Below are 24,068 nucleotides of genomic sequence, written 5' to 3'. Positions count from 1 at the left end.
TGACGGGTGACTGGAGGTATACTGTGTGACAGTGATGTGTATGACGGGAGACGTGGAGGTATACTGTGTGACAGTGATGCGTATGACGGGTGACGTGGCGGTATACTGTGTGACAGTGATGTGTATGACGGGTGACTGGCGGTATACTGTGTGACAGTGATGTATATGACGGGTGACTGGCGGTATACTGTGTGACAGTGATGTGTATGACGGGTGACTGGCGGTATACTATGTGACAGTGATGCGTATGACGGGTGACGTGGCGGTATACTGTGTGACAGTGATGTGTATGACGGGAGACGTGGCAGTATACTGTGTGACAGTGATGCGTATGACGGGTGACTGGCGGTATACTGTGTGACAGTGATGTGTATGACGGGTGACTGGCGGTATACTGTGTGACAGTGATGCGTATGACGGGTGACGTGGCAGTAGACTGTGGCAGGGATGGTTATGACGGGTGACGTGGCAGTAGTCTGTGACAGTGATGCGTATGACGGGTGACGTGGCAGTAGACTGTGGCAGAGATGGTTATGACGGGTGACGTGGCAGTAGTCTGTGACAGTGATGCGTATGACGGGTGACGTGGCAGTAGACTGTGGCAGGGATGGTTATGACGGGTGACGTGGCAGTAGTCTGTGACTGATTTGAATGATGGGTGATGTGGCAGTAGTCTGTAACAGTGATGCGTGTGACGGGCGATGTGACAGTAGACTGTGACTGATGCGAATGACAGGTGACGTGGCAGTAGACTGTGTGACAGGGATGCGTATGACAGGTGACGTGGCGGTATACTGTGGGACAGTGATGCAAATGACAGGTGACGCGGCAGTAGTCTGACAGTGATGCGTATGACGGGTGACGTGGCGGTATACTGTGTGACAGTGATACAGGTGACGTGGCGGTATACTGTGTGACAGTGATGCGTATGACTGGTGACGTGGCGGTATACTGTGTGACAGTGATGTGTATGACGGGTGACGTGGAGGTATACTGTGTGTGACTGATGGGTATGACGGGTGATGTGGCGGAAGACTGTGTGACAGTGATGTGTATGACAGGTGTCGTGGCGGTATACTGTGTGACAGTGATGCGTATGACGGGTGACGTTGCGGGAGACTGTGTGACAGTGATGTGCATGACTGGTGACGTGACGGTGATGTGTATGATGGGTGAAGTGGCGGTATACTGTGTGACAGTGATACGTATGACAGGTGGCAGTAGACTGTGACAGTGATGCGTATGACGGGTGACGTGGCAGTAGACTGACAGTGATGCGTATATGACGGGTGATGCGGCAGTAGACTGTGTGACAGTGATGCGAATGACAAGTGACGTGGCAGTAATCTGTGACAGTGATGTGTATGACAGATGACGTGGCGGTAGACTGTGACAGTGATGCGTATGACAGATGACGTTGCGGTATACCGTGTGACAGTGATACGGGTGATGTGGTGGTATACTGTGTGACAGTGATGTGTATGACAGATGACGTGGCGGTATACTGTGTGACGGTATACTGTGTGACAGTGATGTGGCAGTAGACTGTGTGACAGTGATACGTATGACAGGTGATGTGGCAGTAGTCTGTGACAGTGATGGGTATGACGGGTGACGTGGCGGTATGCTGTGTGACAGTGATGGGTATGACAGGTGACATGGAGGTATACTGTGTGACAGTGATGGGTATGACGGGTGACGTGGCGGTATGCTGTGTGACAGTGATGCGTATGACGTGGCAGTAGTCTGTGACAGTGATGGGTATGACGGGTGACGTGGCGGTATGCTGTGTGACAGTGATGGGTATGATGGGTGACGTGCAGGTATACTGTGTGACAGTGATGGGTATGACGGGTGATGTGGCGGTATGCTGTGTGACAGTGATGCGTATGACGGGTGACGTAGCAGAAGTCTGTGACAGTGATGCGTATGACGGGTGATGTGGCAGTAGTCTGTGACAGTGATGCGTAAGACGGGTTGTTGTGGCAGTAGTCTGTGACAGTGATGCGTAAGACGGGTTGACGTGGCAGTAGTCAGTGACAGTGATGGGTATGACAGGTGACGTGGCAGTAGTCTGTGACAGTGATGCGTATGATGGGTGATGTGGCAGTAGACTGTGTGACAGTGATGTGTTTGACGGGTGAGTGGTGGAAGACTGTGTGACAGTGATGCGAATGACGGGTGACGTGGCGGCAGACTGTGACAGTGATGTGTATGATGGGTGACGTGGCGGTATACTGTGACAGTGATGCGTATGACGGGTGATGTGGCAGTAGTCTGTGACAGTGATGCGTAAGACGGGTTGTTGTGGCAGTAGTCTGTGACAGTGATGCGTAAGACGGGTTGACGTAGCAGTAGTCAGTGACAGTGATGGGTATGACAGGTGACGTGGCAGTAGTCTGTGACAGTGATGCGTATGATGGGTGATGTGGCAGTAGACTGTGACAGTGATGCGAATGACTGGACGTGGTAGTAGTCTGTGACAGTGATGTGTATGACGGGTGACGTGGCGGTAGACTGTGTGACAGTGATGCGTATGACGGGTGACGTGGCAGTAGACTGTGTGACAGTGATGTGTTTGACGGGTGAGTGGTGGAAGACTGTGACAGTGATGCGAATGACGGGTGACGTGGCGGCAGACTGTGACAGTGATGTGTATGATGGTGACGTGGCGGTATACTGTGACAGTGATGCGTATGATGGGTGACGTGGCGGTATACTGTGTGACAGTGATATGTATGACAGGTGACGTGGCAGCAGACTGACAGTGATGCGTATGACGGGTGACGTGGCAGTAGACTGTGTGACAGTGATGGGTATGACGGGTGACGTGGCAGTAGACTGTGTGACGGATGTGTATGACAGGTGAGGTGGCAGTATACTGTGTGACAGTGATGCGTATGACGGGTGACGTGGCGGTATACTGTGTGACAGTGATACGTATGACAGGTGATGCGTATGACGGGTGACGTGGTGGTAGACTGTGGCAGTGATGGGTATGACGGGTGACGTGGTGGTAGAATGTGTGACAGTGATGGGTATGACAGGTGTCGTGGCGGTATACTGTGTGACAGTGATGCGTATGACAGGTGTCGTGGCGGTATACTGTGTGACAGTGATGCGTATGACGGGTGACGTTGCGGGAGACTGTGTGACAGTGATGTGCATGACTGGTGACGTGACGGTGATGTGTATGATGGGTGAAGTGGCGGTATACTGTGTGACAGTGATACGTATGACAGGTGGCAGTAGACTGTGACAGTGATGCGTACGACGGGTGACGTGGCAGTAGACTGACAGTGATGCGTATATGACGGGTGATGCGGCAGTAGACTGTGTGACAGTGATGCGAATGACAAGTGACGTGGCAGTAATCTGTGACAGTGATGTGTATGACAGATGACGTGGCGGTAGACTGTGACAGTGATGCGTATGACAGATGACGTTGCGGTATACCGTGTGACAGTGATACGGGTGATGTGGTGGTATACTGTGTGACAGTGATGTGTATGACAGATGACGTGGCGGTATACTGTGTGACGGTATACTGTGTGACAGTGATGTGGCAGTAGACTGTGTGACAGTGATACGTATGACAGGTGATGTGGCAGTAGTCTGTGACAGTGATGGGTATGACGGGTGACGTGGCGGTATGCTGTGTGACAGTGATGGGTATGACAGGTGACATGGAGGTATACTGTGTGACAGTGATGGGTATGACGGGTGACGTGGCGGTATGCTGTGCGACAGTGATGCGTATGACGTGGCAGTAGTCTGTGACAGTGATGGGTATGACGGGTGACGTGGCGGTATGCTGTGTGACAGTGATGGGTATGATGGGTGACGTGCAGGTATACTGTGTGACAGTGATGGGTATGACGGGTGATGTGGCGGTATGCTGTGTGACAGTGATGCGTATGACGGGTGACGTAGCAGAAGTCTGTGACAGTGATGCGTATGACGGGTGATGTGGCAGTAGTCTGTGACAGTGATGCGTAAGACGGGTTGCTGTGGCAGTAGTCTGTGACAGTGATGCGTAAGACGGGTTGACGTGGCAGTAGTCAGTGACAGTGATGGGTATGACAGGTGACGTGGCAGTAGTCTGTGACAGTGATGCGTATGATGGGTGATGTGGCAGTAGACTGTGTGACAGTGATGTGTTTGACGGGTGAGTGGTGGAAGACTGTGACAGTGATGCGAATGACGGGTGACGTGGCGGCAGACTGTGACAGTGATGTGTATGATGGGTGACGTGGCGGTATACTGTGACAGTGATGCGTATGACGGGTGATGTGGCAGTAGTCTGTGACAGTGATGCGTAAGACGGGTTGTTGTGGCAGTAGTCTGTGACAGTGATGCGTAAGACGGGTTGACGGGCCAATAGTCAGTGACAGTGATGGGTATGACAGGTGACGTGGCAGTAGTCTGTGACAGTGATGCGTATGATGGGTGATGTGGCAGTAGACTGTGACAGTGATGCGAATGACGGGACGTGGTAGTAGTCTGTGACAGTGATGCGTATGACGGGTGACGTGGCAGTAGACTGTGTGACAGTGATGTGTTTGACGGGTGAGTGGTGGAAGACTGTGACAGTGATGCGAATGACGGGTGACGTGGCGGCAGACTGTGACAGTGATGTGTATGATGGGTGACGTGGCGGTATACTGTGACAGTGATGCGTATGACGGGTGATGTGGCAGTAGTCTGTGACAGTGATGCGTAAGACGGGTTGTTGTGGCAGTAGTCTGTGACTGTGATGCGTAAGACGGGTTGACGTAGCAGTAGTCAGTGACAGTGATGGGTATGACAGGTGACGTGGCAGTAGTCTGTGACAGTGATGCGTATGATGGGTGATGTGGCAGTAGACTGTGACAGTGATGCGAATGACGGGACGTGGTAGTAGTCTGTGACAGTGATGTGTATGACGGGTGACGTGGCGGTAGACTGTGTGACGGGTGACGTGGCAGTAGACTGTGTGACAGTGATGTGTTTGACGGGTGAGTGGTGGAAGACTGTGTGACAGTGATGCGAATGACGGGTGACGTAGTGGCAGACTGACAGTGATGTGTATGATGGGTGACGTGGCGGTATACTGTGACAGTGATGCGTATGATGGGTGACGTGGCGGTATACTGTGTGACAGTGATATGTATGACAGGTGACGTGGCAGCAGACTGACAGTGATGCGTATGACGGGTGACGTGGCAGTAGACTGTGTGACAGTGATGGGTATGACGGGTGAGTGGTGGAAGACTGTGACAGTGATGCGAATGACGGGTGACGTGGCGGCAGACTGTGACAGTGATGTGTATGATGGGTGACGTGGCGGTATACTGTGACAGTGATGCGTATGACGGGTGATGTGGCAGTAGTCTGTGACAGTGATGCGTAAGACGGGTTGTTGTGGCAGTAGTCTGTGACAGTGATGCGTAAGACGGGTTGACGGGCCAATAGTCAGTGACAGTGATGGGTATGACAGGTGACGTGGCAGTAGTCTGTGACAGTGATGCGTATGATGGGTGATGTGGCAGTAGACTGTGACAGTGATGCGAATGACGGGACGTGGTAGTAGTCTGTGACAGTGATGCGTATGACGGGTGACGTGGCAGTAGACTGTGTGACAGTGATGTGTTTGACGGGTGAGTGGTGGAAGACTGTGACAGTGATGCGAATGACGGGTGACGTGGCGGCAGACTGTGACAGTGATGTGTATGATGGGTGACGTGGCGGTATACTGTGACAGTGATGCGTATGACGGGTGATGTGGCAGTAGTCTGTGACAGTGATGCGTAAGACGGGTTGTTGTGGCAGTAGTCTGTGACTGTGATGCGTAAGACGGGTTGACGTAGCAGTAGTCAGTGACAGTGATGGGTATGACAGGTGACGTGGCAGTAGTCTGTGACAGTGATGCGTATGATGGGTGATGTGGCAGTAGACTGTGACAGTGATGCGAATGACGGGACGTGGTAGTAGTCTGTGACAGTGATGTGTATGACGGGTGACGTGGCGGTAGACTGTGTGACGGGTGACGTGGCAGTAGACTGTGTGACAGTGATGTGTTTGACGGGTGAGTGGTGGAAGACTGTGTGACAGTGATGCGAATGACGGGTGACGTAGTGGCAGACTGACAGTGATGTGTATGATGGGTGACGTGGCGGTATACTGTGACAGTGATGCGTATGATGGGTGACGTGGCGGTATACTGTGTGACAGTGATATGTATGACAGGTGACGTGGCAGCAGACTGACAGTGATGCGTATGACGGGTGACGTGGCAGTAGACTGTGTGACAGTGATGGGTATGACGGGTGACGTGGCAGTAGACTGTGTGACGGATGTGTATGACAGGTGAGGTGGCAGTATACTGTGTGACAGTGATGCGTATGACGGGTGACGTGGCGGTATACTGTGTGACAGTGATACGTATGACAGGTGATGGGTATGACGGGTGACGTGGTGGTAGACTGTGGCAGTGATGGGTATGACGGGTGACGTGGTGGTAGAATGTGTGACAGTGATGGGTATGACGGGTGACGTGGCAGTAGACTGTGTGACGGATGTGTATGACAGGTGAGGTGGCAGTATACTGTGTGACAGTGATGCGTATGACGGGTGACGTGGCGGTATACTGTGTGACAGTGATACGTATGACAGGTGATGGGTATGACGGGTGACGTGGTGGTAGACTGTGGCAGTGATGGGTATGACGGGTGACGTGGTGGTAGAATGTGTGACAGTGATGGGTATGACGGGTGACGTGGCGGTAGACTGTGTGACAGTGATGGGTGTGACGTGGTGGTAGACTGTGTGGCAGTGATGGGTATGACGGGTGACGTGGTGGTAGACTGTGGCAGTGATGGGTATGACGGGTGACGTGGTGGTAGAATGTGTGACAGTGATGGGTATGACGGGTGACGTGGCAGTAGACTGTGTGACGGATGTGTATGACAGGTGAGGTGGCAGTATACTGTGTGACAGTGATGCGTATGACGGGTGACGTGGCGGTATACTGTGTGACAGTGATACGTATGACAGGTGATGGGTATGACGGGTGACGTGGTGGTAGACTGGCAGTGATGGGTATGACGGGTGACGTGGCGGTAGATTGTGTGACTATGATGGGTGACGTGGTGGTAGACTGACAGTGATGGGTATGACGGGTGACGTGGTGGTAGACTGTGACAGTGATGGGTATGATGGGTGACGTGGTGGTAGACTGTGTGACAGTGATGGGTATGACGGGTGACGTGGCGGTATACAGTGTGACAGTGATGGGTATGACCGGTGAGGTGACACACAGACTTTATATAAATCTTAGAGCACACAGTAAGTATAATACAGGAGTAGTGGAGGCATTTTGAGTAATAACTTCCACATGTTGTGTATTTCACTCTCACAGGTACCAGGTGCGGCAGCCATCTTGGGCGCGCTGCGTAGGATTGCCCTGGGTGGAATAGTCTAGCCCTAGAAGAGATTACACCAAATGGGGTTACTGCAGAGTCCTAACGCTCAGAGTAAGGTCCCAACATAACAGTCAGATCCATGTATTTCCCATCCCATCCACAAGCGCACCAGACGAGGCAGCCATGTTGGGCGCGCTGCGGAGGCGGGAGCCAGTGGCGGTACACATTACAGGAATAGCACACGGCAGGGATGAAGTACACTGTAAGAATAGAGTCTGATGAAGATTTTACTGCTTTCTCACATATAGATATGAAACAAGAGCCCCATGTGATGCAGCACACAATTATTATATAGTATAAGAGGCTATTGCTGCGCCTCACCTCTATGGCAGGGATTGAGGTGCTTTGCGTGGCGGAGGCCACTACATGGTGCCTGACAGAACAATTCCATCAACCAATCAGCTGCTACGTATAATTTTACAGAATGCACTTGAGAAATGTTACCTCAGAGGTGACTGTTGCCATGGGCAACTTCTCCACTGTATCTGTCTCCCACTACAGTACAATCTCAGCATTGAAACTACAAGTCCCGGCATCCCCCGCGCCGCCGGCCCCGCCCCTCCCTTCCTGTTCCTCCAATAGGCGGCGCGCCGCGGGGTGACTGGCAGGCGGCGGGACACGTCAGCAGCAGCAGCGGTGCTCGGGGAGATGATGATGGGAGCCGGCGGCTGGGAGCTCGGGGTGAGGGTCACTGTCTGTGCCCTGGGCATCGCCCTGTCTGTCTATGCCTACCATGTGGAGACCTCCCGGGAGAGCGACGCCGCGTACATCGCCCTGTGCGACATCAACCCGTCCATCAGCTGCTCCAAGGTCTTCACCTCCCGGTGAGTGTGAGTGCCTGCTCAGCTGTCTGTACTGCCCACCATGTGAGTGCCTGCTCAGCTGTTTGTAGTGCCCACTGTGTGAGTGCTTGCTCGGCTGTCTTGTGGTGCCCTCCATGTGAGTGTGAGTGCCTGCTCAGCTGTGTGTACTGCCCATCATGTGAGTGATTGCTCAGCTTTCTGTAGTGCCCTCTGTGTGAGTGCCTGCATGGCGGTCTGTGGCATCCTCCATGTGAGTGTCTGTAGTGCCCTCCATGTGAGTGCCTGCTCAGGTGTCTGTAGTGCCCTCCATGTGAGTGTGAGTGCCTGCTCAGCCCTAGGGGACAGTAACATCAATCTATCATCCCCTCTGTGTGAGTGTGAGTTTGGGCTCAGCCCTAGGGGACAGTAACAGCCATCTATCAGCTCCTCTATGTGAGTGTGGGCTCAGCCCTAGGGGATAGTAACAGCCATCTATCATCCCCTCTGTGTGAGTGTGGGCTCAGCCCTAGGGGACAGTAACATCCATCTAACATCCCCTCTGTGTGAGTGTGAGTGTGAGTGTGGGCTCAGCCCTAGGGGATAGTAACAGCCATCTATCATCCCCTCTGTGTGAGTGTGAGTGTGGGCTCAGCCCTAGGGGACAGTAACAGCCATCTATCATCCCCTCTGTGTGAGTGTGGTTCTCAGCCCTAGGGGACAGTAACAGCCATCTATCATCCCCTCTGTGTGAGTGTGAGCGTCGGCTCAGCCCTAGGGGACAGTAACATCCATCTATCATCCCCTCAGTGTGAGTGCTGGCTCAGCCCTAGGGGATAGTAACATCCATCTATCATCCCCTCTGTGTGAGTGTGGGCTCAGCCCTAGGGGACAGTAACATCCATCTATCATCCCCTCTGTGTGAGTGCTGGCTCAGCCCTAGGGGACAGTAACATCCATCTATCATCCCCTCTGTGTGAGTGTGAGTGTGGGCTCAGCCCTAGGGGACAGTAACATCCATCTATCATCCCCTCTGTGTGAGTGTGGGCTCAGCCCTAGGGGACAGTAACATCCATCTATCATCCCCTCTGTGTGAGTGCTGGCTCAGCCCTAGGGGACAGTAACATCCATCTATCATCCCCTCTGTGTGAGTGTGGGCTCAGCCCTAGGGGATAGTAACAGCCATCTATCATCCCCTTCTATGTGAGTGTGAGTGTGGGCTCAGCCCTAGGGGACAGTAACAGCCATCTATCATCCCCTCTGTGTGAGTGTGGGCTCAGCCCTAGGGGATAGTAACAGCCATCTATCATCCCCTCTGTGTGAGTGTGAGTGTCTGCTCAGCCCTAGGGGACAGTAACAGCCATCTATCATCCCCTCTGTGAGAGTGTCGGCTCAGCCCTAGGGGACAGTAACAGCCATCTATCATCCCCTCTGTGTGAGTGTGAGTGTCTGCTCAGCCCTAGGGGACAGTAACAGCCATCTATCATCCCCTCTATGTGAGTGTGGGCTCAGCCCTAGGGGATAGTAACAGCCATCTATCATCCCCTCTGTGTGAGTGTGAGTGTGGGCTCAGCCCTAGGGGACAGTAACATCCATCTATCATCCCCTCTGTGTGAGTGTGGGCTCAGCCCTAAAGAACAGTAACAGCCATCTATCATCCCCTCTATGTGAGTGTGAGCTCAGCCCTAGGGGACAGTAACAGCCATCTATCATCCCCTCTGTGTGAGTGTGGGCTCAGCCCTAGGGGATAGTAACAGCCATCTATCATCCCCTCTGTGTGAGTGTGGGCTCAGCCCTAGGGGACAGTAACATCCATCTATCATCCCCTCTGTGTGAGTGTGGGCTCAGCCCTAGGGGACAGTAACAGCCATCTATCATCCCCTCAGTGTGAGTGTGGGCTCAGCCCTAGGGGACAGTAACAGCCATCTATCAGCTCCTCTATGTGAGTGTGAGTGTGGGCTCAGCCCTAGGGGACAGTAACAGCCATCTATCAGCTCCTCTATGTGAGTGTGGGCTCAGCCCTAGGGGACAGTAACAGCCATCTATCAGCTCCTCTATGTGAGTGTGAGTGTGGGCTCAGCCCTAGGGGACAGTAACAGCCATCTATCATCCCCTCTGTGTGAGTGTGGGCTCAGCCCTAAAGGACAGTAACAGCCATCTATCATCCCCTCTATGTGAGTGTGGGCTCAGCCCTAGGGGATAGTAACAGCCATCTATCATCCCCTCTGTGTGAGTGTGGGCTCAGCCCTAGGGGATAGTAACAGCCATCTATCATCCCCTCTGTGTGAGTGTGGGCTCAGCCCTAGGGGATAGTAACAGCCATCTATCATCCCCTCTGTGTGAGTGTGAGTGTCTGCTCAGCCCTAGGGGACAGTAACAGCCATCTATCATCCCCTCTGTGAGAGTGTCGGCTCAGCCCTAGGGGACAGTAACAGCCATCTATCATCCCCTCTGTGTGAGTGTGAGTGTCTGCTCAGCCCTAGGGGACAGTAACAGCCATCTATCATCCCCTCTATGTGAGTGTGGGCTCAGCCCTAGGGGATAGTAACAGCCATCTATCATCCCCTCTGTGTGAGTGTGAGTGTGGGCTCAGCCCTAGGGGACAGTAACATCCATCTATCATCCCCTCTGTGTGAGTGTGGGCTCAGCCCTAAAGAACAGTAACAGCCATCTATCATCCCCTCTATGTGAGTGTGAGCTCAGCCCTAGGGGACAGTAACAGCCATCTATCATCCCCTCTGTGTGAGTGTGGGCTCAGCCCTAGGGGATAGTAACAGCCATCTATCATCCCCTCTGTGTGAGTGTGAGTGCTGGCTCAGCCCTAGGGGACAGTAACATCCATCTATCATCCCCTCTGTGTGAGTGTGAGCTCAGCCCTAGGGGACAGTAACATCCATCTATCATCCCCTCTGTGTGAGTGTGAGTGCTGGCTCAGCCCTAGGGGACAGTAACATCCATCTATCATCCCCTCTGTGTGAGTGTGGGCTCAGCCCTAGGGGACAGTAACATCCATCTATCATCCCCTCTGTGTGAGTGTGGGCTCAGCCCTAGGGGATAGTAACAGCCATCTATCATCCCCTCTGTGTGAGTGTGGGCTCAGCCCTAGGGGACAGTAACAGCCATCTATCATCCCCTCTGTGTGAGTGTGAGTGTGGGCTCAGCCCTAGGGGACAGTAACAGCCATCTATCATCCCCTCTGTGTGAGTGTGGGCTCAGCCCTAAAGGACAGTAACAGCCATCTATCATCCCCTCTATGTGAGTGTGGGCTCAGCCCTAGGGGATAGTAACAGCCATCTATCATCCCCTCTGTGTGAGTGTGGGCTCAGCCCTAGGGGATAGTAACAGCCATCTATCATCCCCTCTGTGTGAGTGTGAGTGTCTGCTCAGCCCTAGGGGACAGTAACAGCCATCTATCATCCCCTCTGTGAGAGTGTCGGCTCAGCCCTAGGGGACAGTAACAGCCATCTATCATCCCCTCTGTGTGAGTGTGAGTGTCTGCTCAGCCCTAGGGGACAGTAACAGCCATCTATCATCCCCTCTATGTGAGTGTGGGCTCAGCCCTAGGGGATAGTAACAGCCATCTATCATCCCCTCTGTGTGAGTGTGAGTGTGGGCTCAGCCCTAGGGGACAGTAACAGCCATCTATCATCCCCTCTGTGTGAGTGTGGGCTCAGCCCTAGGGGATAGTAACAGCCATCTATCATCCCCTCTGTGTGAGTGTGGGCTCAGCCCTAGGGGACAGTAACATCCATCTATCATCCCCTCTGTGTGAGTGTGAGTGTGGGCTCAGCCCTAGGGGACAGTAACAGCCATCTATCATCCCCTCTGTGTGAGTGTGAGTGTGGGCTCAGCCCTAGGGGACAGTAACAGCCATCTATCATCCCCTCTGTGTGAGTGTGGGCTCAGCCCTAGGGGATAGTAACAGCCATCTATCATCCCCTCTGTGTGAGTGTGGGCTCAGCCCTAGGGGATAGTAACAGCCATCTATCATCCCCTCTGTGTGAGTGTGAGTGTCGGCTCAGCCCTAGGGGACAGTAACAGCCATCTATCATCCCCTCTGTGTGAGTGTGAGTGTCTGCTCAGCCCTAGGGGACAGTAACAGCCATCTATCATCCCCTCTATGTGAGTGTGGGCTCAGCCCTAGGGGATAGTAACAGCCATCTATCATCCCCTCTGTGTGAGTGTGAGTGTGGGCTCAGCCCTAGGGGACAGTAACATCCATCTATCATCCCCTCTGTGTGAGTGTGGGCTCAGCCCTAAAGAACAGTAACAGCCATCTATCATCCCCTCTATGTGAGTGTGAGCTCAGCCCTAGGGGACAGTAACAGCCATCTATCATCCCCTCTGTGTGAGTGTGGGCTCAGCCCTAGGGGATAGTAACAGCCATCTATCATCCCCTCTGTGTGAGTGTGGGCTCAGCCCTAGGGGACAGTAACATCCATCTATCATCCCCTCTGTGTGAGTGTGGGCTCAGCCCTAAAGGACAGTAACATACATCTATCATCCCCTCTGTGTGAGTGTGGGCTCAGCCCTAGGGGACAGTAACAGCCATCTATCATCTCCTCAGTGTGAGTGTGGGCTCAGCCCTAGGGGACAGTAACATCCATCTATCATCCCCTCTGTGTGAGTGTGAGTGTGGGCTCAGCCCTAGGGGACAGTAACAGCCATCTATCATCCCCTCAGTGTGAGTGTGGGCTCAGCCCTAGGGGACAGTAACAGCCATCTATCAGCTCCTCTATGTGAGTGTGAGTGTGGGCTCAGCCCTAGGGGACAGTAACAGCCATCTATCAGCTCCTCTATGTGAGTGTGGGCTCAGCCCTAGGGGATAGTAACAGCCATCTATCATCCCCTCTGTGTGAGTGTGGGCTCAGCCCTAGGGGACAGTAACATCCATCTAACATCCCCTCTGTGTGAGTGTGAGTGTGGGCTCAGCCCTAGGGGATAGTAACAGCCATCTATCATCCCCTCTGTGTGAGTGTGAGTGTGGGCTCAGCCCTAGGGGACAGTAACAGCCATCTATCATCCCCTCTGTGTGAGTGCTGGCTCAGCCCTAGGGGACAGTAACAGCCATCTATCATCCCCTCTGTGTGAGTGTGAGTGTGGGCTCAGCCCTAGGGGATAGTAACATCCATCTATCATCCCCTCTGTGTGAGTGTGGGCTCAGCCCTAGGGGACAGTAACATCCATCTATCATCTCCTCTGTGTGAGTGTGGGCTCAGCCCTAGGGGACAGTAACAGCCATCTATCATCCCCTCTGTGTGAGTGTGAGTGCTGGCTCAGCCCTAGGGGACAGTAACATCCATCTATCATCCCCTCTGTGTGAGTGTGGGCTCAGCCCTAGGGGATAGTAACATCCATCTATCATCCCCTCTGTGTGAGTGTGGGCTCAGCCCTAGGGGACAGTAACATCCATCTATCATCCCCTCTGTGTGAGTGTGGGCTCAGCCCTAGGGGACAGTAACAGCCATCTATCATCCCCTCTGTGTGAGTGTGAGCTCAGCCCTAGGGGACAGTAACAGCCATCTATCATCCCCTCTGTGTGAGTGTGAGTGTGGGCTCAGCCCTAGGGGACAGTAACAGCCATCTATCATCCCCTCTGTGTGAGTGTGGGCTCAGCCCTAGGGGACAGTAACATCCATCTATCATCCCCTCTGTGTGAGTGTGAGCTCAGCCCTAGGGGACAGTAACATCCATCTATCATCCCCTCTGTGTGAGTGTGGGCTCAGCCCTAGGGGACAGTAACAGCCATCTATCATCCCCTCTGTGTGAGTGTGAGCTCAGCCCTAGGGGACAGTAACATCCATCTATCATCCCCTCTGTGTGAGTGTGGGCTCAGCCCTAGGGGACAGTAACAGCCATCTATCATCCCCTCTGTGTGAGTGTGAGCTCAGCCCTAGGGGACAGTAACATCCATCTATCATCCCCTCTGTGTGAGTGTGAGCTCAGCCCTAGGGGACAGTAACATCCATCTATCATCCCCTCTGTGTGAGTGTGGGCTCAGCCCTAGGGGACAGTAACAGCCATCTATCATCCCCTCTGTGTGAGTGTGAGCTCAGCCCTAGGGGACAGTAACATCCATCTATCATCCCCTCTGTGTGAGTGTGAGTGTGGGCTCAGCCCTAGGGGACAGTAACAGCCATCTATCATCCCCTCTGTGTGAGTGTGGGCTCAGCCCTAGGGGACAGTAACATCCATCTATCATCCCCTCTGTGTGAGTGTGAGCTCAGCCCTAGGGGACAGTAACATCCATCTATCATCCCCTCTGTGTGAGTGTGGGCTCAGCCCTAGGGGACAGTAACAGCCATCTATCATCCCCTCTGTGTGAGTGTGAGCTCAGCCCTAGGGGACAGTAACATCCATCTATCATCCCCTCTGTGTGAGTGTGGGCTCAGCCCTAGGGGACAGTAACAGCCATCTATCATCCCCTCTGTGTGAGTGTGAGCTCAGCCCTAGGGGACAGTAACAGCCATCTATCATCCCCTCTGTGTGAGTGTGAGCTCAGCCCTAGGGGACAGTAACATCCATCTATCATCCCCTCTGTGTGAGTGTGAGCTCAGCCCTAGGGGACAGTAACAGCCATCTATCATCTCCTCAGTGTGAGTGTGGGCTCAGCCCTAGGGGACAGTAACAGCCATCTATCATCCCCTCTGTGTGAGTGTGGGCTCAGCCCTAGGGGACCGTAACAGCCATCTATCATCCCCTCAGTGTGAGTGTGGGCTCAGCCCTAGGGGACAGTAACATCCATCTATCATCCCCCCTGTGTGAGTGTGAGTGTGGGCTCAGCCCTAGGGGACCGTAACAGCCATCTATCATCCCCTCTGTGTGAGTGTCGGCTCAGCCCTAAAGGACAGTAACATCCATCTATCATCCCCCCTGTGTGAGTGTGAGTGTGGGCTCAGCCCTAGGGGACCGTAACAGCCATCTATCATCCCCTCTGTGTGAGTGTGAGTGTGGGCTCAGCCCTAGGGGATAGTAACAGCCATCTATCATCCCCTCTGTGTGAGTGTGGGCTCAGCCCTAGGGGACAGTAACAGCCATCTATCATCCCCTCTGTGTGAGTGTGAGTGTGGGCTCAGCCCTAGGGGATAGTAACATCCATCTATCATCCCCTCTGTGTGAGTGTGGGCTCAGCCCTAGGGGACAGTAACATCCATCTATCATCCCCTCTGTGTGAGTGTCGGCTCAGCCCTAGGGGACAGTAACAGCCATCTATCATCCCCTCTGTGTGAGTGTGGGCTCAGCCCTAGGGGACAGTAACATCCATCTATCATCCCCTCTGTGTGAGTGTGGGCTCAGCCCTAGGGGACAGTAACATCCATCTATCATCCCCTCTGTGTGAGTGTCGGCTCAGCCCTAGGGGACAGTAACAGCCATCTATCATCCCCTCTGTGTGAGTGTGGGCTCAGCCCTAGGGGACAGTAACATCCATCTATCATCCCCTCTGTGTGAGTGTGGGCTCAGCTGTAGGTGCAGTTACACCTGTCTTTGCATACACGCAGTTCTGTTACATGATGTGTACATTGTGACAGAATGAATACATAGGAATATGAAGCACTGCTGCCCCCTGTATACCGGTCAGGAGAAGGGCACCGTGCTCTGTGGCTCTGCCTGTATCTGCACAGCCCTGTGGCTGCTCCGCATGTCCTCTCGCTCCGCATGTAGTCCTCTGGCCAGGGGGCCGCATGCTGCTGGATCTTACCGCAAGGTGCTGGTGTAACCGTATAGAAAACGTGGAACATGTAACGAATACTTCTACACAGATACAGCGCTACACATTACTCCAACCAATCGGTGAGCTTTCCTTCCTCTGCGCTGTGTTACAGGTGGGGGCGTGGATTCGGGCTGGTGGAGAACGTTCTCGGGGCGCAGAGTTTACTGAATCAGCCCAACAGCGTGTTCGGAGTCTTGTTCTACGGCCTGCAGATAGCGCTGGGTAAGTGGCTGCTGGTGTGCAAGCGTAACCCTTCATTGTGCGAACGCGTGTTGATTGACAGGCGGCGATGCTGCGTTTTTAGAGCAGGAAACGTAGTTGTGTCATGGCCGTTTTCAAGGTGGCCCGATAATGTCGCCTGCGACTTCCGATGAGTGGAAACATCGCGCCGGACCACCTGCATAATCAACTATGCTGCCTAGGCAGGGGTCTACCTCTATTCAATGCGACTGAATCGCAAAGTCTGCGACCAACTCTGAATAACCCCCTTTAGTCATTGTATAGGACATTGATGGCTAACCTTGACACTCCAGCTGTTGTTGAACTACACATCCCAGCATGCCGTGCATCTGTTTTAGCATGGCCAAATAGCAAAACTGTAGCAGGGCATGCTGGGATGTGTAGTTCAACAACAGCTGGAGTGTCAAGGTTAGCCATCACTGGTATAGGACCTGTATTCGCACTAGTAATCTCCGTGCTGATGATGTCAAGCAGATGACATCAGAGCCTGGCCTTAGGCGTCCTATAGGTGAATGCCTAAGGCGCCATTGCTCCTGGGGGGGCATCGAGGAGGCACCATGACCTGCCCCCCCCCCCCCCCCCCCTCCAATGCCATAGGCTGCAATTTAAAGGGTTATCAGCTAATATCTGTCTCAGGACACCTGATTGGTCAGGGCGGCTCCGGGTAACATGGCGGTGGGGCGTGGACTCCGTTTCTCTTCCCTCTACGCCGAGTAGCTGTGTTCAGATACCGCCAGGTGCATCTTATGTAAATTATCGCTGCTCTTGCTGCTTTAATATGCCAATTGAGCTAATAAATTAGTTTAATATTGTGCACATTTATAGCGACTTGTTTTACCATCGGCCACATTGTAACCGAACTACAGGACGTGGCGATTCCTGAGCCCACAGAGCTTACACCCATCTCCTGGCCTGTAAGCTGGAGGTGGCACTAGCCATACAGTCTATGCTGTATACCAGTAGCCATATACACAGTCCCCTCCCGGTCTGCATGTGACAAACGCAGGTCTGCATGATCCTGTATAACAGGGGTGGGGGAACCTGCGGACCTTCAGCTGTGGTTTAACTACACATCCCAGCATGCCCTGCAACAGTTTTAGCATTGCCAAATAGCGTACCTGTAGCAAGGCATGCTGGTATATGTAGTTCAACAACAGCTGTTATCTATCTGGGTGCAGACTACCTTCCTCCTCCTCATGTGGCTATGTCTGTAGGAATACAGCCTGCAAGGAATAGAAGCTTCTCCGCCAAGCGGTGTCCTGTCCCTTCCACGTGTGCTCGGCTAGCGATGCGTTACTTGCAGGAATGTTTGGAACCGCCTGTAGCCCCAGGCAGCCTCTATGCATCATGTAGCTGTTCTTTACCTCCGGCCTCAGCCTCTACATAACCTCTGAATTGCCTGAGACAGCTCCCAAACCCCCTATATTGTGTTGCATCACCTGCTGTCTGATAACCTGTCTCCCTGTGCATTAGGCTTCGCGGGGTCGGTAGCCGCCGCCGTCACCCTGCTGGGAACCTCTCTGCTGTCCATCGCCGGCTCTCTCTACTTGGCCTACATCCTCTTCTACGTGTTGGAGGATTTCTGCGTCATCTGCATCACTACTTACATCCTCAACTTCATCCTGCTCCTGCTGAACGTCCGGCGGCTGCGGCGCCTCACAACTCAGACGCGCAAGAAGAAGAATAAACGGAAGAAACACTAACGGAGACTTAGTGCTTACTGGGACGTTTCCTGCGTTATATCACCGCTGGGGCCGGGGTGGTGTTGGAATCTCGAAGAAAGAACTGCTACACTCAGGGGTATTACATGTTACCGTGTTATTTTATTGTTACATTTTCTAAGCAGGTCTCCAATTCGGTTTTCTTAGAAGCATCGTGTTGAAGTTCTAGTTTTTAGGTCAGGGGACTGTGACTTTAAAGGGATCATGTGACATTGGTGCTCGGAACGTTTCACCACAAGGGGGCGCCGTTTGTGAAGGTGCTGTACTACGTGAGCTCTGGGAGAGACTGGTGCCAAGCCTCTGACTGTAGGGGTGGTCTCTCTGCATGAGATGAGTGGGGGTCATTCCTTCTTTCAGGGCATTATACAGAAGTCTCTGAGCTTTGGGCGTGGCTCCCTGTCTCCCCGGAATGACTACTTCGCTGTGCCTTAACGCTACGTGTCCGAGATGTGGTCTGCACTACAGAACGGTAACACTGCACAATGAGAGGAGTGGACATTGTGATTACACCGGTCCTCTGTGGTCAGGACCAGCGTTGCCAAGGTCAACACTGCCCCGTAATCTGGTAACGGGAATCGTCACTCAAGCATTCCGCTACCCGTGGTATTTTATAATAAAGGCAATGTTTTTCAGTATTCCCCGAGTGATCGGGTCACCTTGAATTCTCCACTTTCCACAAAATTTACTTTATACCATGTGTGTATGGGTAAAACAATATCTCCCACCACATACTAAGGGGACGTTGTAGAGAACATCTACAGTAATCAGATGGTCATTAGATCAACCCCATACGGGGGAGAGGCTTAACAGGTAGGTATGGTAATGGGCATCATCTGTGACCACAATTAGTGTAACTGTGTACCCTTGCGGGCTCGTTGTGTTCGCCATGCTTCGGGCAAGGTGACTTAGGCCGTGGCAGAAGATACTATGAGCGTGGTCGCGGCGCGGGCCACTGATGGCAAGTTGTGCCCGTAGAGGGATTTGTCGCACGGTCATAAAATCAGATACATAATACAGTATGGAACAGTCGTCAGCGTTACTCACTTATAATCAATCACAACTAAGAATCGCCATAAATAATACCTTTATTTGTGAACAAGCAGCGCGAGGCAACAGGACCAAGTGCAGGTAACGTAATGATCCCTCCTCCCTGTGGTAACCGTGACTCTCGTGCCTCACTACGGCTGCGCTACCCCAATCTCCGCAGATGAGGAGGTGCGTGGTGGCCCTAAAATAATCCACTGAGAGTGCGCAGCTGTCTGTCTTTGGAATTTAGGGGCTCCTGCAGTTACCAAACTCCGCCGTTACAATCCAGGGTTTAAGGATATCCATGCTTAAACGCAGATGACTTTATCCATATGTCGGTCAATTTGATTTAATTATCTGCATGGAAATCCTTAAAATGTGGACGGTACTGGCAGAGTTTGGGAAACTTTTTTCATTGGATAACATTCAAAAAGGGTCTTTCACCATCACAGGACACTACTAGCCCCCTCCCCTCGGGGCATTTGCAGTATTTTCCGGCGCCCTTGCGCATACATACCCACGGGTTCTCTACTTAGGGCTGTTTGTCTCCCTGCAGTGGGCGCTACAGTGCCCCGGTCTATCCTGCGAGAGTGTGTGCCAAACGGCAAGCAAGGGTGAGTCTCCGATGTATACCGATCTCTGCTAAATGCTGCAAGTCTACCGTTGTTGTGAAGGAGGGGGATTGGTAATAATAATAAAATAAATCTATTTCTCTATCGTCCTAAGTGGATGCTGGGGTTCCTGAAAGGACCATGGGGAATAGCGGCTCCGCAGGAGACAGGGCACAAAAGTAAAGCTTTTACAGGTCAGGTGGTGTGTACTGGCTCCTCCCCCTATGACCCTCCTCCAGACTCCAGTTAGATTTTTGTGCCCGGCCGAGAAGGGTGCAATTCTAGGTGGCTCTCATAAAGAGCTGCTTAGAGAGTTTAGCTTAGGTTTTTTATTTTACAGTGATTCCTGCTGGCAACAGGATCACTGCAACGAGGGACAGAGGGGAGAAGAAGTGAACTCACCTGCGTGCAGGATGGATTGGCTTCTTGGCTACTGGACATGAAGCTCCAGAGGGACGATCACAGGTACAGCCTGGATGGTCACCGGAGCCACGCCGCCGGCCCCCTCACAGATGCTGAAGCAAGAAGAGGTCCAGAATCGGCGGCTGAAGACTCCTGCAGTCTTCTTAAGGTAGCGCACAGCACTGCAGCTGTGCGCCATTTTCCTCTCAGCACACTTCACACGGCAGTCACTGAGGGTGCAGGGCGCTGGGAGGGGGGCGCCCTGGGAGGCAAATGAAAACCTTTAAAAAGGCTAAAAATACCTCACATATAGCCCCAGAGGCTATATGGAGATATTTACCCCTGCCTAAATGTACTAAATAGCGGGAGACGAGCCCGCCGGAAAAGGGGCGGGGCCTATCTCCTCAGCACACGGCGCCATTTTCTGTCACAGCTCCGCTGGTCAGGAAGGCTCCCAGGTCTCTCCCCTGCACTGCACTACAGAAACAGGGTATAACAGAGAGGGGGGGCAAAATAAATGGCAATATATCAATATAAAAGCAGCTATAAGGGAGCACTTAATCATAAGGCTATCCCTGTCATATATAGCGCTTTTTGGTGTGTGCTGGCAGACTCTCCCTCTGTCTCCCCAAAGGGCTAGTGGGTCCTGTCTTCGTATAGAGCATTCCCTGTGTGTCTGCTGTGTGTCGGTACGTGTGTGTCGACATGTATGAGGACGTTATTGGTGTGGAGGCGGAGCAATTGCCAAATATGAGGATGTCACCTCCTAGGGGGTCGACACCAGAATGGATGCCTTTATTTGTGGAATTACGGGATAGCGTCAACTCGCTTAAGCAGTCGTTTGCCGACATGAGGCGGCCGGACACTCAATTAGTGCCTGTCCAGGCGCCTCAAACACCGTCAGGGGCTGTAAAACGCCCCTTGCCTCAGTCGGTCGACACAGACCCAGACACAGGCACTGATTCCGGTGGTGAAGGTGACGAATCAACCGTATTTTCCAGTAGGGCCACACGTTATATGATTTTGGCAATAAAGGAGATGTTACATTTAGCTGATACTACAGGTACCACTAAACAGGGTATTATGTGGGGTGTGAAAAAACTACCAGTAGTTTTTACCGAATCAGAAGAATTAAATGACGTGTGTGATGAAGCGTGGGGTGCCCCGATAAAAAACTGCTAATTTCAAAGAAGTTATTGGCTTTATACCCTTTCCCGCCAGAGGTTAGGGAGCGCTGGGAAACACCTCCTAGGGTGGACAAAGCGCTAACACGCTTATCAAAACAAGTGGCGTTACCCTCTCCTGAGACGGCCGCACTTAAAGATCCATCAGATAGGAGGATGGAAAATATCCAAAAAGGTATATACACACATGCAGGTGTTATACTACGACCAGCTATTGCGACTGCCTGGATGTGCAGTGCTGGGGTAGTTTGGTCAGAGTCCCTGATCGAAAATATTGATACCCTGGACGGGGACAATATTTTACTGTCGTTAGAACAAATAAAGGATGCATTTCTTTATATGCGTGATGCACAGAGAGATATCTGCACACTGGCATCACGGGTAAGTGCTATGTCCATTTCGGCCAGAAGAGCTTTATGGACACGACAGTGGACAGGCGATGCGTAGAGGAGTTATTTGGGGTCGGTCTATCGGATTTGGTGGCCACGGCTACGGCCGGGAAATCCACCTTTCTACCTCAAGTCACTCCCCAACAGAAAAAGGCACCGACTTTTCAACCGCAGCCTTTTCGTTCCTTTAAAAATAAGAGAGCAAAGGGCTATTCATATCTGCCACGAGGCAGAGGACGAGGGAAGAGACAGCAACAGGCAGCTCCTTCCCAGGAACAGAAGCCCTCCCCGGCTTCTACAAAAGCCTCAGCATGACGCTGGGGCTTCGCAAGCGGACTTGGGGGCGGTAGGCGGTCGTCTCAAAAATTACAGCGCGCAGTGGGCTCACTCGCAGGTAAATCCCTGGATCCTGCAGATAATATCTCAGGGGTACAGGTTGAAATTAGAGACAGAGCCACCTCGCCGTTTCCTGAAGTCGGCTTTACCAACGTCCCCCTCAGAAAGGGAGACGGTTTTGGAAGCCATTCACAAGCTGTATTCTCAGCAGGTGATAGTCAAGGTACCTCTTCTACAACAAGGGAAGGGGTATTATTCCACTCTTTTTGTGGTACCGAAGCCGGATGGCTCGGTAAGGCCTATTCTAAATCTGAAGTCCTTGAACCTGTACATAAAGAAGTTCAAGTTCAAGATGGAGTCACTCAGAGCAGTGATAGCGAACCTGGAAGAAGGGGACTTTATGGTATCCTTGGACATCAAGGATGCGTATCTCCACGTTCCAATTACCCCTCACACCAGGGGTACCTCAGGTTCGTTGTACAAAACTGTCACTATCAGTTTCAGACGCTGCCGTTTGGTTTGTCCACGGCACCTCGGGTCTTTACAAAGGTAATGGCCGAGATAATATTTCTTCTTCGAAGAAAAGGCGTATTAATTATCCCATACTTGGACGATCTCCTAATAAGGACAAGGTCCAGAGAACAGCTAGAGATGGGTTTAGCACTATCTCAAGAGGTGCTAAAGCAGCACGGATGGATTCTGAATATTCCAAAATCCCAATTAATGCCGACAACTCGTCTGCTGTTCCTGGGGATGATTCTGGACACAGTTCAGAAAAAGGTTTTTCTTCCCGAAGAAAAAGCCAAGGAGTTATCTGACCTGGTCAGGAACCTCCTAAAACCAGGAAAGGTGTCTGTACATCAATGCACAAGAGTCCTGGGAAAAAATGGTAGCTTCTTACGAAGCAATCCCTTTCGGCAGATTCCATGCAAAGGGATCTGTTGGACAAATGGTCAGGGTCGCATCTTCAGATGCACCTGCGGATAACCCTGTCGCCGAGGACAAGGGTATCCCTTCTGTGGTGGTTGCAGGAGGCTCATCTATTGGAGGGCCGCAGATTCGGCATGCAGGATTGGATCCTGGTGACCACGGATGCCAGCCTGAGAGGCTGGGGAGCAGTCACACAGGGAAGAAATTTCCAGGGAGTGTGGTCGAGCCTGAAAAAGTCTCTTCACATAAGCATTCTGGAACTAAGAGCAATCTACAATGCTCTAAGCCAGGCGGAACCTCTGCTTCAAGGAAGACCGGTGTTGATCCAGTCGGACAACATCACGGCAGTCGCCCATGTAAACAGACAGGGCGGCACAAGAAACAGAATGGCAGAAGCTGCCAGGATCCTTCGCTGGGCGGAGAATCACGTGATAGCATTGTCAGCAGTATTCATCCCGGGCGTGGACAACTGGGAAGCAGACTTCCTCAGCAGACACGACCTTCACCCGGGAGAGTGGGTACTTCATCCAGAAGTTTTCCACATGCTATTAAACCGTTGGGTAAAACCAATGGTGGACATGATGGCGTCTCGCCTCAACAAGACACTGGACAGTTATTGCGCCAGGTCAAGAGATCCGCAGGCAATAGCTGTGGACGCGTTGGTAACACCTTGGGTGTACCAGTCCGTATATGTGTTTCCTCCTCTGCCTCTCATACCAAAGGTATTGAGGATTATACGGCAAAGAGGAGTAAGACTAGTGGCTCCGGATTGGCCAAGAAGGACTTGGTACCCGGAACTTCAAGAGATGGTCACGGACGATCCGTGGCCTCTACTTCTGAGAAGGGACCTGCTTCAGCAGGGTCCTTGTCTTTTTCAAGACTTACCGCGGCTGCGTTTGACGGCATGGCGTTTGAATGCCAGATCCTAAAAGGAAAAGGCATTCCAGAAGAAGTCATTCCTACCTTGATAAAGGCAAGGAAGGAAGTCACCGCGAAGCATTATCGCCGTATTTGGCGAAAATATGTTGCGTGGTGCGAGCAGCGGAGTGCTCCGATGGAGGAATTTCAACTGGGTCGTTTTCCTACATTTCCTGCAATCAGGATTGTCTATGGGTCTCAAATTGGGATCTATTAAGGTTCAAATTTCGGCCCTATCAATATTCTTCCAAAAAGAATTGGCCTCAGTCCCTGAGGTCCAGATTTTTATCAAAGGAGTACTGCATATACAGCCTCCTGTGGTGCCTAAGGTGGCACCGTGGGATCTAAATGTAGTTTT

The 24,068-nt window shown here is 52.4% G+C and overlaps 1 protein-coding gene and 1 long non-coding RNA gene across 2 annotated transcripts in view; one reads left to right on the top strand and one right to left on the bottom strand.

Moving 5' to 3' along the window:
- LOC134945726 (uncharacterized) overlaps positions 1 to 24,068 on the bottom strand; it is an 889,695-nt gene that overhangs the window by 801,550 nt on the left and 64,077 nt on the right. The window lies entirely within an intron of this gene.
- On the top strand, positions 8,016 to 18,549 carry LOC134945715 (vitamin K epoxide reductase complex subunit 1-like protein 1). Its single transcript, XM_063935166.1, has 3 exons — positions 8,016 to 8,287; positions 16,066 to 16,175; positions 17,667 to 18,549. Exons 1-3 carry the CDS (start codon positions 8,112 to 8,114, stop codon positions 17,894 to 17,896), a joined length of 516 nt encoding a protein of 171 aa, XP_063791236.1. The 5' UTR covers positions 8,016 to 8,111; the 3' UTR covers positions 17,897 to 18,549.

Source organism: Pseudophryne corroboree, chromosome 7 (assembly GCF_028390025.1).
Source record: "Pseudophryne corroboree isolate aPseCor3 chromosome 7, aPseCor3.hap2, whole genome shotgun sequence".
In the NCBI taxonomy this organism is placed as follows: domain Eukaryota; kingdom Metazoa; phylum Chordata; class Amphibia; order Anura; family Myobatrachidae; genus Pseudophryne; species Pseudophryne corroboree.
This window is presented reverse-complemented; position numbering and strand designations above follow the sequence as displayed.